The sequence below is a fragment of the Vidua chalybeata genome, chromosome 15 (assembly GCF_026979565.1).
Source record: "Vidua chalybeata isolate OUT-0048 chromosome 15, bVidCha1 merged haplotype, whole genome shotgun sequence".
Taxonomy (NCBI): Eukaryota; Metazoa; Chordata; class Aves; order Passeriformes; family Viduidae; genus Vidua; species Vidua chalybeata.
Window position 1 is genome coordinate 11850574 of NC_071544.1, and position 18428 is coordinate 11869001.

The 18428-nt window shown below is 54.1% G+C and overlaps 1 protein-coding gene across 2 annotated transcripts; it reads left to right on the top strand.

The window, feature by feature from the left end:
• The first annotated feature begins 4786 nt into the window (after positions 1–4786).
• Positions 4787–18234, top strand: SLC6A7 (solute carrier family 6 member 7). 2 transcript variants are annotated; one of them, XM_053956527.1, is made up of 14 exons: positions 4787–4973; positions 10433–10613; positions 11274–11405; positions 11981–12215; positions 12707–12845; positions 13127–13261; positions 13906–14009; positions 14555–14679; positions 15057–15169; positions 15251–15382; positions 15713–15812; positions 16167–16267; positions 16473–16640; positions 17575–18234. In XM_053956527.1, the coding sequence occupies exons 1-14, from the start codon at positions 4941–4943 to the stop codon at positions 17788–17790; spliced, it is 1914 nt and encodes a 637-aa protein (XP_053812502.1). In that variant the 5' UTR covers positions 4787–4940; the 3' UTR covers positions 17791–18234. The 2 variants fall into 2 exon arrangements, with proteins under 2 accessions (XP_053812502.1, XP_053812501.1); XM_053956526.1 differs by having other exon boundaries at positions 15057–15382.
• The last annotated feature ends 194 nt before the right edge of the window (positions 18235–18428 follow it).

Below are 18428 nucleotides of genomic sequence, written 5' to 3' on the forward strand. Positions count from 1 at the left end.
GTCAAGCCCTCACATCCCACCTGACACTGCTTGTGCCTCACATCCCTTGGCCACACTGTCCACTGCCAGCCCCCACCGCTCCCAGCCCCCAGAACACAAAGTCCCCAGGTGTGCTGTGGCTTTTACAAGTGGGTCCCAGTTATCCCACTGTGTGCACTGCTCTGCTCCAGCCCTCAAAGGCCTTGGGTCTCCCTCCTGCCAGTGACACTTCCCACAGCCACTGTTACCAGGTGTGCTCAGTGATGAGGACAAATGTTTGCATCAACTCAGGACTTTAGCTCAGTTTTTGTGTACATAAGGCAGAACTGGTTTTCCTTTTTTATTTTTTAGGCATCGGTGAAAATAAAAACAAGCAGGGATCCTGTGTGACACAGGTTTGTTGCTGTCATTGCTGCCTGTGGTGCTGGGGCAGGGGAGGATGCTGGCTTCAGGGTCACACTGGGGCCGATGCTCCTGGGCACAGCTGGGGTTGGGAAGGGTGCCTTGAGGCAGCAGCCTTGTCCCTGTAGCACACGGTGTGCCTGTCCCACCCACAGGGACACTGCTGGCAGTGGCATGGCTCATATCACAGCATGGCACTGCCACGTCTCATTCCTTTGGCACCAAGAGGGATGGCAGACACGATGGCTGCAAACTCACAGCACTGGAGACAGAGGGGAGAGGGTGAGGCCATTGTTGGGCTGGCAGAGGCCAAAGAACAAGGCCAGCTGCCCACGGATGTGGCCAACTCCCGTTGGCGCCTCCTGGTCTCTAATCTCATTTTATGGCTGTCGATGGGCTGAATATCCTCCTTGTCCAAGATGAATAAACAGAGAATGAGGATGTGAGATAGTGCCCGGGACAGCTGGCATTGGTGCCTGACACTCTCCCCTCTCCATCCCATGAGTGTTCCCCTCATCTAGCAGAACACTGAGCAAGCAGCTGCCCTCGAATCCCTTTCCCAAATGGCTCCTCCAGCCCCAAAACTCTTCCCAGTGCCAGGCATTGCATGGGGTGTGTTGAGGTGCCAGGGCAGGGCAGCTGGCTGTGGAAGGACACCTGAAGCAGGATAAAGTCCTCGTGGGTGGAGGAGATGGAGGAGTGGGAACAGGATGAGGTGGCATTGCTGAGAGAGGGACAGAACAAAGTGTTTGTTCCTGCAATTGCAACAGAGGCTGCACCTACTGCTGCACCTACTGCTGCACCCTGGTGACCCTGCACTCACCAGCATGGTGCCAGGCTGCCCATGGCACAGGAGAAACACCTCATGCACCCCTGCAAGGAAACGTGGGGAATCAGGAACTAAAATAGGCAGGGGGATGCAAATGCAACGGAGCTGATGCCGTATAGGAAAGGGATGAGACTGAATCAGCCACGTGCCAGAAGAGTGGGCTGGACTGGGGAAACTGGAGTTGCTTCTGTGTGCAGTCTCCAGCATGGTCCCCAGGGTGGGGGCTGGCTCCCCTACACTCATCCTCCCTCCCTGGGCTTTGGCTGCCTTTAATGTCCAATTTTGCCATTGCCACGTGGAGAGCAGCAGTGGGGTCCTGCCCTGGCAGGGGATGGGGTGATGGCAGCCCGGCACTGGGCATCACTACTGTCTGCAAGGGGAGAGCCTGCAGACAGCACTGGGGAGGGGAACAGAGTCCTGGTGGGGGTGAAATGTGCATCTCCCAAATTCACCTGTGGTGTTGGGTGGCCTGCAGGGAGATGAGGGGCTGGGACAGAGGGAAGATGCTCCACTGCCTTCCCAGAGAGGCTGCGGGTGCTGTTGACAAGATGAAATTCCAACTGATACCCTAATCTGGCGCCTGCCTGTTTGCACAGCAGGGTAAAAGTCCAGGGAGCCGTGGGCTGTGCCCTTGGGTCCCTGCCACCCGTGTGTGCACAGGGAGCCGGTGCTGGCGGGAAGAGGCAATAAATGCACCCACACACCCAGCCACCCCTTCCCCCTACACACACACACGCCCCTTGACCGGGTGATGAAATGCATCTGCTCTGTTCCCCCTCCCAGGTCCCCCCCTGCGCCCTGCATCTGCTGTTTGGGCAGGGATGGGTGAGCCATGCAGGGCCCTCCCTGTGCCAGGAAAGGGGCTGGTGGACACCATGTCCCCACCAGCTTTGGAACCTTTGGTTCAAACCTCCTGGACACGTGTCACCTTGGCAGTTCAACCCCTGGCAGGTGACAAACACCTGGTTCTAGCACCTGCAGCAGCTGCCTCCCGTGTCACACGTCCCACATGGAACCTGGCCCTTATGGGAAGAGCCTGCCCTCATAGCCAGGGGACCCTGGGGGCTGTCCTCTACAAATTCCCACAGCTTCTCCCTGCTCCTCCCTCTACACTTTCCATCAGCTCCCACTGCCCAGCTTTACCCCTCCTTGGAGAAATCTTGAAACCATCATCAAAATAAGGCCACGCACAGCAGGTGGCCGAGCACAGCCGTGCTGCCAGCAGCCTCCAGCATGGCACACTTCCCAGCAGTGACTAACCAGAGCACCGCTGCCTTGTCGCCTTCCTCGTGTCTGCAGCAGATCTGGGCACGGTCCCATCCTGCTGCCAGCCACCTTCTCACCCCTTCCCAGGCGGCTGCCACCCGGATGTGTGTGGTCTGCCCAGGCAGGGTGGGCGAGGGTGTTTCCTCAGCCTGTGTTCTGCCCTCTCCTTGCCCTCCAGTGTCACAAAGAGCAGGCAGTGCCCGCGGCTGTCAGTGCTGCCTTGGGTGGAGGATGTGTCCTGTGCTTTGGCCCATGAGAAGGGAAAGGTTTACTTGGTGTCCCAGGGGCGGCTCAGAGGTGGAGTGGGAGAAAACAAAACTTGCTAGGAAATGCTTGCAAGCCCTTTGTGTGCTACCTAGTGCCAGCCCCTTGGGGACCAGGGCATGGGGACAGTTGTGCACACTCTTGTCCTCTCCTGGGGCTTTTGGGGTCCCTAGATTGCACTGCTCCTTCTGGCTATTTCTGCCTCTGGTGTGTGCTGTTACATGAAGTACATTTCTTGCCAGCTCCGGGGCAGAGCCAGACGTGGTCCAGCCCTGCAATGCTAAGCTGAAACATCCCAGGTCCCTGGGGTGGGACATCTACTCCCTGGTGATCCCAGGCAATGAAGAGCTGCTGGTGCTACCAGAGCACCACCAGACAAACCAGAAGAGCGAGTTCCAGGTACAGAGCATCCCAGAAGAATTGGTATCAGCATGGACATTTCAGGGCCCCATCAGCCCAGGGTGTCTCTAATGAAAAATACTGCCCTGGACACAAGAAGATGAGGCCATGAAGTCTGTCCAGGAATGCTGAATGGTTTGTGTAGGGATCAGTCCATGGTGATGTGGGGCTGGGACAGCTGTAATAAGGTGGCACCAGGCTCTGTGATTCAGATTGCACTGGCATGAAAGGCAAACAAAGCATCCCTGCCCTGCATGAAGGCTGAGGTAGGAACAGTGCTTGATGCAGCCCCTGGCCATCAGCCTGGCCAGCTCCAGGCTCAGAACTCCCAGTCACCATCTGGGAGAGGGAGAAGAGGTGGGCAAGTCCAAGGCAGGTAAAACCAGCCTGAGTGAATTCCCAAAGATACTTTTATTTTTGAGGAAGCTGTGAGAGTGTGAAAAGAGATGTTTGATGGGTTATCTAGTTTTGCTCTTTCCTCTTTTCTCTGGGAAATCCAGGTAAATATTAGCTCTAAAAGACCCATTGTGCAAATGCTGAGCCAGTTTATCAAGTTAGATTCCTTCAGAAATCTTTATGCTTTCATAAGTCTTTATGCTGAGAATACCTTTCCTTTCAGGGAAAATGTTCAGAAGTGCTTAGAGGGCTGTAGGAGTACAACTGCCATTAGATGTCCTGGATATTTGCTTTAATATCAGGCAGGCTGGGTTCTCTCTGTTCCAGCCCTGTCATTGTCCTCCTCATCCCCACTCACATTAAGCCTCAGTAAAGCACCTGGGCAGAAGTCTGGCTCAGGCTGGAGCCTGTAGGGCACTTGCAAGAAAAAGGGACACATCTGGTGTCAGAGCACTGGGCACAGTCTAGGCATGAAGGGATGGACAAGTGGAAATTATCATGGGAAAGAGCTCTGACTGTGAGTCCAGAGCTGTCCTGGTCCCACGCTGGCCCCTGAGCATGTGGGGTTGTCCTTTCTCCCATTTCCACCATGAAAGTCGGAGGAGAAGGCACAGGCCAGCTCTGCCACCTCATTGGGAATTTGACTGAGTATGAGGGTGAAAAGCCAGCATCTCCCTGGACACTGGGGCTCCCATATCCCACTGCTGACTCAAACTGGGACATCTGGACCCTGGAGATGTGACCTGTGCTCCAGCACTGGGCTCAGATGCTCACCCTGGGCACTGCCCAAGGATTGCTCTTGCCCTCAGTGTGGTGGGATGTGTTGGTCCTACCCAAAGGGACTGGTGGCTGTGGAGCATCTCTCTCCCCTGGACTGAGGGGTGGGCTCAGGGAGCATGGGGAACAATCGCTTCTCATCTGCTCAAGCTCCAGCTGTGTCCTGCCACAGGAAAGTCACCTCAGAACCAGACAGGAAGGTGCTGTGAGCTGCTGGCATCTGCTGCCATCACTACATGGGGTGCTCAGTGACAGAGTGACCCCACAATCAGGTCTTTGGGACACCTAGGGACACCTGATGCATTTGCGGTGTGAGTGAGGCAGCAGCCGTTCTCCCTCGCTGCCGGGTGGGGGGCTGAGGTCCCGGAGCCCCCTTTTCCTCGCCAGGAATGCTTTTGACAGACAGACCTCCCTCCTCCCTCCCTGCTCTGCACGCAGCCATCCTCCGCTCAAGGCAAACCTTTCCTCCAGCCTCGCTCCTCACGTCCCCAGCTCTGCCCGGCAGCAGGTGCGTGCCCACCCCTCCGTGCCGGCCATCGTTCCCCCGCTCCCCCTTCGCCCTCCCCAGCGCCGGAGAGAGCGAGACGAAAAGTGTCGGAGCGGGGAGCGCATAGCAACAGGGTCTAGGATGAAGCAGGTTCGGCAGCAGCATCTCCGGAAGGTGAGAGCCGGGAGCGAGGATGCCCCAGGGATAGGAGCAGGGGCCAGGGGTACCCCCGGCAGGTGACAGCCAGAAGCGAGGGGACCCCAGGGCTGGGAGAGGAAGCGGGGATAACCCCGGGCTGGGAGCGGGGGAGTCATGCCCATCGCCCCGCATCCCGTCCCCGGGAGCTTTCGTGGGCAGCCGGCAGGGATCAGTGGGATATTAGGGAACAGCGTTGGTGCGCGGGGCCAAAGCGAGATCGTGGGCAGCGGGCTGGGGCATTTCGTGCCCACCGCTCCGCCGGAGCGGGAGGCACCGCTGCCCCCCACCCCTCCCCTGCCGGCAGGTGCTGCCGGCGGTGGGTGACTCATGTTGTGTCTGGCCGGGCGCCGTGGGTGGCCCCGGGGGCAGAGCTGGCTCCCCGCACCCCGGGAACGCTGCTCCCAGCAGCCCCGGGACTGCCCGGGCTCGGGGTCCCTCCCGCGGGATGAGCACAGGGGCTGGGCAGTGCCTTTCCCATCTGCAGCTCGGATTGCCTCCTCATCCTCCTCCAGGATTTAGAGGGGTGTGGGTGATGTGGGGTCAGCTGGATGCTGAACTCTGGGTTCAGGGCAGAGCTGGCAGAACTACAAACCCTTTTTACATCCTGCTGGAAACCCTTTTTTAACCCAGTTGTCAGGCTTTCCCATCCTAGACTCCCCTCCATTGCCACTTTGCTCTTACCAGTCTGAGCTCCCATTTCCCCCACGCTGGGGACCGAGTCCTTTCTCTGGGGACGCAGTGGAGCAGGGTGGCAGAGACATTGTCAGCCACATGGGGATGTGCTGCTGCTGAATGGCTCAGCCTTTCATGGAGCATCCCGGGCAGTGACCCAGGGCTGGGAGCCTCTTCAGCTACACCCTGTGCCAAACCATGCCCATTGAACACAGGGCAGGTTGACTCTGTTGAGATGAATGAAAACCCAGGAGAGTTTTATCCCTGCCAGGAAATTCCTAGGATATTGAGAAATGACTTTAAAAACCCAGCAGTATCCTGGTGACAGCCAGCAGGCCCTCACAGCCTATTTCTCCACTCTTGTTTGGAGGCATCGTTTGGCTCTTCTCTTTCTTCCTCTTTCCTACAAATTGCTTTACCAGATGGCTTTGTGACTGCAAGATCCATTAAAAGTGGTCTTTGCCCCTTCCAATGTCTTTCTGAGTCACTTGATGCTGGTGACCCTCTTCAGCATTTATTCAGGAATTCATTTAGTCCCGTGGTGATCAGTTGGGATGGAAAGCAGATGTCTCTGGAGTTATTTTCCTCATTCCCAGTGTTGCTCAGAGCCCTCTGTCCTTCATTACCCAAAAATACTCTTGCTGAGCTCCAGATGGAGGACCTGGTGCTCACAGCCACCTTGGGACCACTGTGTTCAATGCTGGCATTGGGCTTGCCTGGAGCTGGTGGTGGCTGATGAAGAGATGTGCCCATCCCGACTGCAGCACCCACCCAGGACCCTGACAGCCTCCTCTTCCTCTCATTGTGATCCACTTCCCATTGGTGAGCTGGAGTTGTACCAGACATATTTTAGACATATGGAAATACCTCTTGATTAGAGAAGATCTTTCTCAGGCTCTGAGGATTTTAGGTTGGTTTTTGCATAATAGTATTTCCAGAAGAGCTGAGTGTTGTTCTCATTTATTTGATTCTTTTCTTTGGGGTTTATTTGGTAGAAATGGACTAAATCCCACTGGAGCCAGTGGTGGGAGCCATGGTTCCTGCTGTCCCTTCCCACACCTGTCCAGGCTGCTGAGCAGCATCTTCCTTCCCGAGCCACTGCCCTCCTCTGCCTGCCACAAACTGCCTCGAAACTTCCCCGGGGTTTTCAGATGAAAAACCACAAGCATTTGTATCTGTGCATACTCCCTACACTTTGGACATTGCTGTAATGAGTTTGCTTTAGCCTCAGCCATCTCCAACCTCCTTGTGCTGGCTCTGCCATCGCTTGCTCCCTCTCATGGCATCAGCTGTGACCCCGGGCTGGGGTCACCCAGGGTCAGTTCAGCCCTTTGAGGGGCTCTTCCTCGCCATAGCAGTGCTTTATTTACTTCACTTTGTAAATGATATTACATGTGAATTAATTTTTATGCCTTTTTAAGATTTTTTTCTCTTAGAGATTAACAAGCAATTCAAACTAATCTGAAGTGACTCACACTTTAGAGACTCACTGTGCTCAGATCCGCAGGGGAGAAATCTGGTGCCGGATGGCATTTCTCTTGCTCAAAGGCTGTGATCACGCACAAAACATTGACAAAATAACCCCACAATGCCAGCTTGAATGGAGACAAAATAGGATGAAAACATACCTTTGATCTGGCTGCAGTTTTTTCACTCAGACACAGCTGAGTTTTGGTTTAAGTAAATTGGTTTAGAGAAAATAATTAGCACAGAGCTGTTTCCTTACAGACCTGAGCTCTTATCTTGGCAGAGACTAAAGTGCTTTTTCTTCTCGGTGACCTTTGCTTTGCTGATTTCTTTGGGAGCATCTTTTGGTGAATAATGGGAAGTGATGCTGTGTTCAAAGAGGCCGTGGTTGCCAAGGGAGCTGTTAGTCCCCGTCTGTTTATAACTGCGAGACGGGAGCCCGGCTTGAAGGATGGCAGCTGACGGTGGAAAGCACTAGAGCAATGCTGTAGCACTGAAACACTTCAGCTGCTGCTGAAAAAGAGAATTTCTGTTATGACAGAGGCTGAAATAGAGCATTAATCCTAAAAAAAAAGCTCTAGAGTCAAGCTGGTGAGTGAGATTTCCAGCAGTCAGGAGAAGGGAGGTGTGCTTCCCTCTGCAATGTGGGACAAGGATGGGCTGGAAGCCTTAAATACTGTGCTTTGTAATTCATTTCAATCAGGCAAATAGGCCAGTTTTTCTGTGATTTCTATGGAAAGACTGGGATTTGGGGGAATTTTGAGCATTGCAGTCAGGGAGTCACTTTGTGTGTGTTTTCCAGCAGCATCCCTGACCTGTATCTCCTCAGCTTGCCCAGTGGGGACAAGTGTCATTGTCCTTTGGGTTTATCTGACATTTGAGTCGTCTCTGCTTTCTGCTCTGGGGTCCTAAATTTGAGCTGAGGAGCTCCAGATCAAGATATTAACAAGGGGGGGCAGTCATTATTGAGACACAAGTGACAAACTACATCCTATGGCCCTTGAAATGGTGACTGAGGTGGGGACCAGGCCATTTAGATTTTGGGAAAGGTCTCATTGATTCCTTTCATTTCCTCTTGTTGCTTCTGTGTTGATTTCTGTTCTACATCTCACGGACAGGCACTCACATGTAATGAGATCTTGCAGCTCTACCTGTGCCCTCCTGCAGGTGTTTGGGATTCAGACAGAGATGCAGGAATTCGGCAACAGGATTTTATGGTCTCCCAGCATCCCTGCTTGCTAGTTTTCTGTGATTCAAATCTGGAAAACAAGAGCTCCCCAGCCAGTGTGATGGACAGGGAAGCATTCTTTTGCAAGGGGAAGACCCAACTGTGATGGCCCCTACCTGGCAGGGATCTTTGTGAGCACAGGTTTTAGCTGCTGAAATCTTTGGGAGGGAGTTCAGAGCAGCCTGTGCATCCCCTGCAAGCACAGACAGCTGCAGGTCACACGCTGTGTGTGCTGGGCTAATTAGCAGGCACGGCCATGGCCTGGAGGTGTTGCTAAACCACAGAGCTGTGTTGAACAACTGCAGGAGGGCTGCCAGGTACTGATGGTTTTATAGCACAGTATTACATTTGGGTCAAATTTGGACTTTTCAGCCTGTGTTTTTGCAACTTTTTCTTCTGGCCCTTGCTTTGTGATAGCGGCATCCAGGAGGGATGGGCTTTTCACAGAGGATTTTGGTGTAACAGCTTTGCTGGAGCTGTACATTTCAGGTTGGCTCTGGGAAGAGTTTGGCCTTGTCCTGTCCCTTGAGGTGTTTGTGCACCAGGTGGGGATGGGGTGGATTTTGCCTCTGTGTGTGGTGCTTTTGGGCTGCAAGCAGCATGTCTGCAGTGCCAGCAGCTGGGGGTTTGGGGAGCACCCTGCACAGGGTGGGAGCTGGCAGCCCTCTCCTTCAGCATCATGGCTCAGGATCTCCATGGGAACCAGCAGCAGGAGCATCCTCCAGTCCAGTCCAGCTGGAGAGGAGGAGGAGGAGGAGGAGAAGAGGTGGCTGCCACCTTCCATGAGGCCATGAAAGGGCAGCACTAAGCTCTGATCACCAGCCAGCTCTGGCCTCCTGGGGACTGGAGTCTGCTGCAGGCTCTGAGCACCAGTGCACACTGGTACAGGAGACCCACAACCCCTTCTGGCTGATCCTTCCAAACCCAGGTCCCTCTCCCTCAACTACATCCCATGGGTTTGTTTCTACAGTTATGAACAAGGACAGGGAGAAGGCAGCTTTTTTTCTTCAGAGAGCCCAAGAAGAAAAGGTTCCCAAAAGGGTTCCTCTGGCCCAGGTCCTGGTACCTAGTCAGCAGGGACACCAGAATCCTCCTGTGCCTCAACAGAAACATGATGAACTCCCATGCCAGGGTACAGCAACACATGGTGGCACAGGGACAGGATCCTCATTCCACCCTGCTGCCTGGTTTTGCTGTGGGTGTATCTGTGATAGGATCTCATCCGGCAGCTGCTGGCTCAGACTTTCAGCTCTGGAGTCAGTGGGAATGCTCCCCCTGCTCTCCTGAGATCAGGAAATTGGGGGAATTCAGACTGAGCATCTCACTACAAATCTGATGTACACCCATACAAACACAGAGGTACCCTCCTGGTGCATCACCCCCACCCAAATGGATTGCAGGACTCGCACTTCCACTTGCAGGGCTGAGGCAGTGGGGAGGAAGGGAATGGGTTAATGCCCTGCCTGTGCTGCATTGATCCAGAGCACATTAGGAATTCTGGAAGGAGGTCTCTCATCTCTCAGCAGGGACAACTGGGAGGAAAACACTAAATTCCCACAGTGCAGGCTTTTGGCAGTTGGAAAAGTTGAAAAATGCACAGAGCTGAGTGCCTGGCATGGCAGCACACATGGGGCTGGGTGTCACGCTCCCTGGCACGCCACAGTGCTTCTCCTGCTGCCCTCATGCCCGTATTCTGCAGGAGATGCAGAAAGTTTATTGTGGCCCCCTGAAAGGATCTCTTTGGAACCTGGAGTTGTGAGTTGGGTCCTGGTCCTTCCCAGAATGAATTGGGACAATCCCACGTTTCCCAGGGGAGCTCTGGCCATGTGGGATCACATTTATCCCTTTTGTTTGCTCAGTGGCAGAGCAGGGCATTGGCTGAGGTGGGGAACAGAGGCCTGCTGGGACAGGGTGTTCCCAAGGGACAAGTGTCAATGCTGTGACTTGGGGTCACAAATTCACTCGCGAGTTCTTGGCACTTCTTCCCTCTCTCCCACTGTTCATTCTCTGTTTTTATTCCTTGCTCAACCCCTGTCTGCCCTCTCCCACACCCTGGTCCCTCACTCAGCCAGTGGCACCAGATGTCCTGGTAAGCCCCAGCAGCCAGGATGGGGACCTGGGCTCCGAGTGCCCAGAGGACAGAGGGAACTGGACAGGGCGGCTGGATTTCCTCCTCTCCTGCATCGGATACTGCGTGGGCCTTGGAAACGTCTGGAGGTTCCCCTACAGGGCTTACACCAACGGAGGAGGTACTTGGGCATCCTTTGCAGTGGTCAGTCTCCCACCCACTGACCTGGGCTGGTAGAGTATCCTTGAAGAAACATCCCTTCCCCTTCCTGGGGTTGGAAAGTAGCACTTGTTGTGGGGTGAAGCCTCCTCCTGCCCTCCCCATGGTTGTTTAGGGCTTTAACCACTTGTATCCATGTGGGGAAGGGATTTGCAAGCCCATCTCTGTATTCCTGGCCTTGGACAAACCCCTGTCTCCATGCTGAACCAAGCACCAGCTCTCCTGGTGTCTGGCAGCTTCTTGGTCTGGTGTCCTCCAGGACTCAGCAGCTATCAGAGGAGGGAGTGAATTTTTGCAGTGCAAGAGCCCTGGGTGATAGTGCAAAATGTTGGTTCAACTCCTCCCAGAGCAATAATAACCGGAGAATTTCATGGTGTTTGCAAAAGATTCAAAGAGAAAGGAGAATTGGGAGCAGTGGGGAAGCACAGCACCAGGTGAATCACAGCTCTTTTCTCCTACACTAACAGTGAGCTCTTGCTCCTCCCTGCCTTCCTGATTTTGATGTAGATCCTTCGGAGCCACACGTTTTGAATGTGCTTTATTCCCTGTCACGGTTAGGCTTTACATGTTTGTTCTGTATTACTTTAAAGATTTTTTTTTTTTTTTTTTTGGTTTCTTGCAGGAGCTTTCTTGGTTCCTTACTTCATCATGCTGGCCATCTGTGGGATCCCCATCTTCTTCATGGAGCTGTCACTTGGCCAGTTCTCCAGCCTGGGGCCACTTGCTGTCTGGAAGATCAGCCCTCTCTTTAAAGGTGCGTGAGTGAAGTCCAGAGCCTCTGAGTGACCTCTGCAAGAGCTCTTAGATGAGGACATGCACCAGCAGCAGCATCCCATGGTCCTCAAAGCTCTCGTTAGAATCAAAAGAACCTGGGGGAAGGTGTGGCAGGCTGGAATCTTGAATTAGATGTTTTAGTAGCTGCAGGATATGCATGAGATTAGTCAGTCTTTGGGGGCTCTGGATGACATTGCCAGCTCTAGAAATTATATGAAGATTATTAAGCCAGCTGTGGTACAAAATAGAGCATGAAAACTAAGCAATACCTGTTAAAAACAAAGGTAAGAATAAAGAATTCAGAAAAAAAAATAGTTCAGATCAAATGCTTTTATTCTCAACATTAAGATGGTGTAAAGTTTTTTGTATGAGGCAATAGATCATCAATGCAGAGAAGGCTTGTCCAGATGTCATAATGGCAATAAGTGGCTCCCCCAGCAGGTGAACCTTGGACTGGTTGATCATTTGGCTGCTGAGATGCAGTGTCTGACCCTGCTTTTGGATGTGCTTTGCTCTGCTCCAGCTCACTCCTTCTTTACCCTCTCCTTCCTTCAGGCGTTGGCATGGGCACAATCCTCATCGTCTCCTTGGTGGCCATTTACTACAATATGATCATTGCTTACGTTCTCTTCTACCTCTTTGCATCCCTCACAAGCGACTTGCCCTGGCAGCACTGTGGCAACTGGTGGAACACTGACCTGTGCCTGGACCACCACGTCATCAAGGCGGGGAACAGCACCCTCCCCGTCAACATCAGCAACACCGTCAGCCCCAGCGAGGAGTACTGGAGGTAACGAGGTCAGCCCGAGCCAGGCCTGGGGACGTGGTTGGTATCTAGTCAGGGAGAGGATGGGGATGGCATGAGGGGTGAGGATCTGCACGTCTCACAGCACAGATGCTGCAGGTCTCACTCATGGGTGGTGGTGTGGGTGCAGCAATGGGCTCGTGTGCTCAGCTCTGGCTGACAACTCAGTTAAGCCACTGGGATGTGGGAGGTGTCCATGTTCTAGTCCTGCTTTGTTGGCCTGGAGATATGCTAGACTAAAATGCATCCCACGTCTGGAATGGCTGGCAATTTGCTCTCGAGATGCCAGGCTTCCCTTCTGGGCTCTTTAATACGTGGTGGAGAAATCACTCCAAGTGTTCACTGTTTGCTTGGCAAGGAGCTGCCAGTGCCTATGATTGTTGGCAAGGTCATTTTGCAGCAAAGGCATTTCTAGGGTCAGAGGGCCTCTGGAAGAAGGCAGCCCATGCTCACTAGCAGCTCTCCTTCCTCCCTAGCCGGTATGTCCTGCACATCCAAGGAAGCTCGGGGATTGGGGATCCTGGGAGGATCCGCTGGAACTTGTGTCTGTGCCTGCTCCTTTCTTGGACTATTGTTTATCTGTGCATCCTTAAGGGAGTCAAATCCTCTGGCAAGGTAAGGGCTGGCTGCTCTCCTCTGGGGGGGCTACAGCGATGCTCACCAGTGTGTGCAACTCTGCACCTCTGGGAAAGTGAGACCCACAAACAGCATCTGCTGGGTATAAGATATTTTGGGGGTGCCTTGCACACCCAGACACCAGCAGCGCTGGCACACCAGCCCTGCTGCAGTCCAAGGACCCCAGGGTGATGTGTCCCACCCTAGGGACGGGGCGTGGGGGCAGCACCCACGCTGTGCTCTCATTCCCAGCTCTCCCAGCTGGCTCTGCTCTCCCACAGGTTGTGTACTTCACTGCCACCTTCCCATATCTCATCCTGGTGATGCTGCTCATTCGTGGCGTGACCCTGGAGGGGGCCTGGAAGGGGATCCAGTTTTACCTCACACCCCAGTTTGATCACTTGCTGTCTTCCAAGGTGAGTAGGATGCTGTGCAATTTGTTCAAGACACAAAAAATGAAACTTCTCCTGCTACCTCCTGAATGCCACAGAGGCAGTTCCCTTACTCAGGTGTCTTTTCTGGCCACACCCTAACCTAAAGCTCTCTTGGTTGCTCCTAGACCAAAAATCTTTGTCCCATACCTTGTTTGGGCCACTATTCCCATGTATCCCCACCCTATGCATGTGTTTATGGCTCTGCATAGATGGGATGGTACCAAAATTCCCCTGAGTACCAGGACCATGGGCAGGATCATCCCTGCCCCTGTGATGGGCTGATGGGTGCCCGTGGTGGATTTCACTGTTTGCTGTTCTCAAGAAATCCCAGCATGTGGAGTGGGGGTCAGCAGTGGTGGTCATCAAGAGACCACCCAGTTTTACAAGGGCATTTAATGCCACGCTGGGCTGGCCCTAAAACATTCTTATTAGCCCTCCCATTAGCCAGCTGATCCACTCTGAGTGGTGAGTGTTAACAAGGAAGGGCAAATATCCCATAGGCTGTGCATGCTTGGAGTGCTGGAGAAGATGTGCCCAGGGATCTGGGGAAGCAGATTTCTAATGTCATCTTCCTCATGTGGAGGATTCCAAACCCCTGCTCTCCTCAGAACTGCTTCTTTCCCCAGGTGTGGATCGAGGCAGCCCTGCAGATTTTCTACTCCCTTGGGGTGGGCTTTGGGGGCCTCCTCACCTTCGCCTCATACAACACCTTCCATCAGAATATCTACAGGTGGGAGTCAGCTGCTGTCTTGTAAAAATTATGGGTTGTGGGGAGCCATGAAAACCTGAGCTGGTGGGTTCAAAGCCAGCAGAAGCACGTGGTGCAGCACAGTCACCTCGCTCTGCTCCTTGCACTGAGGGAATACCTGGCAGTTTTTGCAGGCTTGAGAAGAACAGAGGGATTCTCCTAAGCACCAAGGCAGAGCACCCAGCTCAGATATTTTGGGTTGTAGGTGCTGAAAGCTGAGGATATTTGAGGTTGGAGCTGTGCATGTGTGCCCTGTCCCCAGCATCCAGCGTAGTTCACTGAAAGAGACAGGTGTGACATTTGGTCGCATCCCATCCACAGGGGACAGAAAGCTTTGGAGGAACCCCACAGAGTTATCCATTAAATATAAGCTCCTTTTGACCCTGGAAAGCACTTGCCATGAGAGGCCTTGAAGGACAGTCACTGGGTCACCTTACTGTGGTGTCTGGGGCTGGCAGTGCCACCGTGCCCTGGTGTGGGGCGGGAAGGAATGGCCAAGTTCAGAGCATCTTCTTCCTTCTCTGTAGGGACACCTTCATAGTGACCCTGGGCAATGCCATCACCAGCATCCTGGCAGGGTTTGCCATCTTCTCCGTTTTGGGATACATGTCCCAGGAGCTTGGGGTCCCTGTTAACCAGGTGGCAAAAGCAGGTGAGGCCAAACAAAGATATTTTCCCCTTCCCCCTCTGGCTGGGTGTGCTGAGGAGCCTCCCTTCCAGGATGGAAGGCGCCTGAGGGTGTCAGCATGAGGGAGGAAGGCGGATGCTCGGCTGGCCAGGGGGAGGGAAGGGGGCAGATAAGTTCCCGTGGTGTAAATATTGAGTAACAAGTGTTGTCTAATGAAGGAGCTCCTGAGCAAGGAGCAGGCTGTTTCTCCACCCTTTGCCACAGGACCCTTCCTGCCCATCTTGCCAGAGTCCTGGCAAGTCTCTGCCATGGTGCTGCTCTGCTGAGCTCTCCTCTCCTCCATCCCCCCATGCCCAGCTCTTCCACAACCTTTTCACCCTGCTGTCCTTTGCCTCCCCTAGGTCCTGGTCTGGCTTTTGTGGTGTACCCCCAGGCCATGACAATGCTCCCCCTTTCTCCATTCTGGTCATTCCTGTTCTTCTTCATGCTGTTAACCTTGGGCCTGGACAGCCAGGTAAGGACAGAGCCCACGGAGACAGCCATGGACTCCAGGCAGCCTGAGGGCTCAGGGGACCCTCTCCTCCTGTGCCTGCAGTTTGCATTTATGGAGACCATCGTTACGGCAGTGACAGATGAATTCCCCTACTACCTGCGGCCAAAGAAAGCTTCCTTCTCAGCTGTCATCTGCATTGCCCTCTTCCTGATGGGGCTCATCCTCACAACAGAGGTATGGGTGTGGGGACTGATCCATTGTGGGGACCAACTAGGGACTCATTTTAGGGAGAACTTAGGTCAGGGGCCAAGTTTTCACATGTATATTCATATCAGATAAACAGGTGAAAGAGAGAAACAAGCCTGGGCTTCCAGAAGGTGTGAGGGCCATGGGGAGTGACATAGGGTCATTCCCATCCCTACACCAACCCCATAAGGAGACTGATGGCTCTTGAGGCTGCTAACTGCTGTCCTCCCCAGGGTCCCCGAAAGTCAGAGGACATGGGTGGAGGTTTACTGGGATGATGGTCCAGGAGATGCTGGCATCTGTGCTTTGTGTCCGCAGGGTGGGATGTACTGGCTGGTCCTATTGGATGACTACAGTGCTGGCTTTGGTCTCATGGTGGTGGTGATCACTACCTGCCTTGTGGTGACACGTGTCTATGGTAAGGTTGCCTGTCCCCACAGGGGCACAGGGAAGGATGTGCTGTCTGTATGAAGAGAGGAATTTAGAGGGAGCAGTAGGGAAACCAACAGCCTCACAGTGGAGCATGAGACTCTGCTCCCATCACCTGTTTCTTCTTGGCTATCACTTGATTCACCTCTCCAAAGATACATGTGGTGCTGAGCCTGGTCCTTCAGGCAACACCAGCTGGGCCCCCTCCTGCATCTCCCAGATGGGTGGGGGGAGACTGCAGTACAGGATACAAACCTGCTTGTGATCAGTGCAGGGCAGCCTGGTACAGGCACAAGGCTCTGGCAGGGGGGTCAAATCTTCTGAGTCCCTCTCCCTCCTGCAGGCATGAAGAGGTTCTGCCGAGATATCCACATGATGCTGGGATTCAAACCAGGCCCCTACTTCAGAGCTTGCTGGATGGTCCTATCCCCGGCAACGATGATGGTAAAGTGCTCAGCTTGAGCTGCTGGATGGTGCTGGAAAACCATGGTGCTGCCAGCATCCCTGAGTGACCTCCCAGTGTGATAAGTTACTCTGCTGGCATCTCCTGCCCCAGAGACCATCCTTCTTCTGGGAGTTGTCCGTCATCTCTAGGCCTTTTTTGAGCATGAGACCTCTGGGATGATCTCACTTTCTTCCCATCCCACAGGCTCTGCTGGTGTATAACATTGTCAAGTACCAGCCTTCTGAGTATGGCAACTACCGCTTCCCCACCTGGGCAGAGGTCTTGGGCATCCTCATGGGAGTCCTCTCCTGCCTGATGATTCCCATGGGCATGGTGGTGGCTGTGCTCCAAGAAGAAGGGACGCTGTGGGAGGTAGGAGGTACTGGGGCCTGACACTGCTGGGGAGCACCCCAGAAATATGCAGCAGGGAGCACAAGCCAGAATCATCTGGAAGTTTCTGTATCCTCTCTCCTGGAGGTGTGTGTCCCCATTCCCTCTTGCTGCCCATGGGGTGTGAGAGATGGCACATCTCAAAGCATTTCCAGCAGTGCTGTTTCCCTTGATGCCAGACAGGTGCTGAGTAAAACAGCTGCCCAAGGGGCAGCCCAGTGTGAATTCCCACTCCAAAACAAGCCTGCTGTGCCCTGTGAGGAAGCACATTGTCCCCAGTGTGGGGTGGCCATGGGCACCTGGGACTTTGCACCCACTTGGCAAGAGCAATGACACAGCAAAGCAGGCAGCTGCCAGACTGTGCAGGCAGCCCAGATGGGATCCCTGCCCTGAAAGGCTTCTCCCTGGAGCAGGTTACAGAGCTGCTGGCTGCTCACAGCTTTCTCAGACCTTCACTGCTCTCGCCAGGCTGTTAAAAGCAGAGGAGCAGAGCTTGATGCCCTCCCTAGGTAGCAATCCCCTGCTGGAGCACTTGCTGGCTGTAATCTGGCTTGACACAGCCATGGGCCCTGTGACATGGCCAGGAGCCACCTTGGCCAAGGCTAACCCCTTGTCTGAGTGGCTCTAACCCCACAGCACAAGGCTATAGCCCTACAATAGCCCCTTGTTCCTGCAAGCCCTCACCACCAGCACCCACAGCTCATGACATCTCCCCAGCCCACAGCAAGACACTTAGACAGAACCACCTTCCCAAAAGGTTTCAGGATGAGCTTTTGACCCCATCCCATCCTCACTGAGGGTTCTTTCAGTCCCTGGGGGCCAGCAGGGCTCTGGGAGCGGTGGGTGAGCTGTGGGGTGGTGCCTGGGGAGTGGAGGGTGCAGGGTGCCTGTGCTCGCTCTGCCTGTCCCCCCACAGCGAGTCCAGCAAGCCAGCCGGCCGGCCATGGACTGGGGCCCGTCCCTGGAGGAGAACCGCACCGGCATGTACGTGGCGAGCCTGGCTGGCAGCCAGTCCCCCAAACCCCTGATGGTGCACATGCGGAAATATGGGGGCATCACCAGCTACGAGAACACGGCCATCGAGGTGGACCGGGAGATGGAGGAGGAGGACGAGGAGGAGTCCATGATATGAGGGGACTCAGCGTCCCATAGGCTGGGTGGGAGCTCGCCTCCCATTTTGCACAGGTTGCACTGCAGCACTTCAGGACAGCTTGGCGGGTCTTTCAAGGAGTAGTCGGGAGCTGCTGACCCTGCCAGGTTCCCCATCACCACCCTGGCCCTGCCAGGACAGAGCTGCTGCCTGTCCTGGTGCCCCCGATGTGTTTCTGTTCAGTGTGACAAACTGTGTGATGAGTCCATGTGTTTGTGTGACAGTGTCTGGTTGAAGTGTCACAGCTGTCCCACTCCCACCTGCAGCCCCAGCCCTGCTGTCCCCTCTCAGGATTGTCCAGGGTGGAGGGATGTCCAGGCTGCAGGAGGTGGGGAGGAGGAGAAGGAGCTCCTGTGTGTAGATCTGTTCTCTGTTTGTCTGTATTTGACTCCAATATCCCATAAACACATATGAGAGAATCTGTAACAGCCTCTATGCCCAGAGGACAGCTTGTGCCAGAGTGCTCTGATCCCACAGAGGTATTCCAGCAAAACCAGCACAAATCAGTGTCCTCCTAAAGCAATTTGACCTAATAAACAAGCTGTAATAAACGAGTAGAAGAATAAAAGAAAAGGCTTGATAAACAAACCAGGCTGTAGATCCCCCAAGGACCTTAGTGG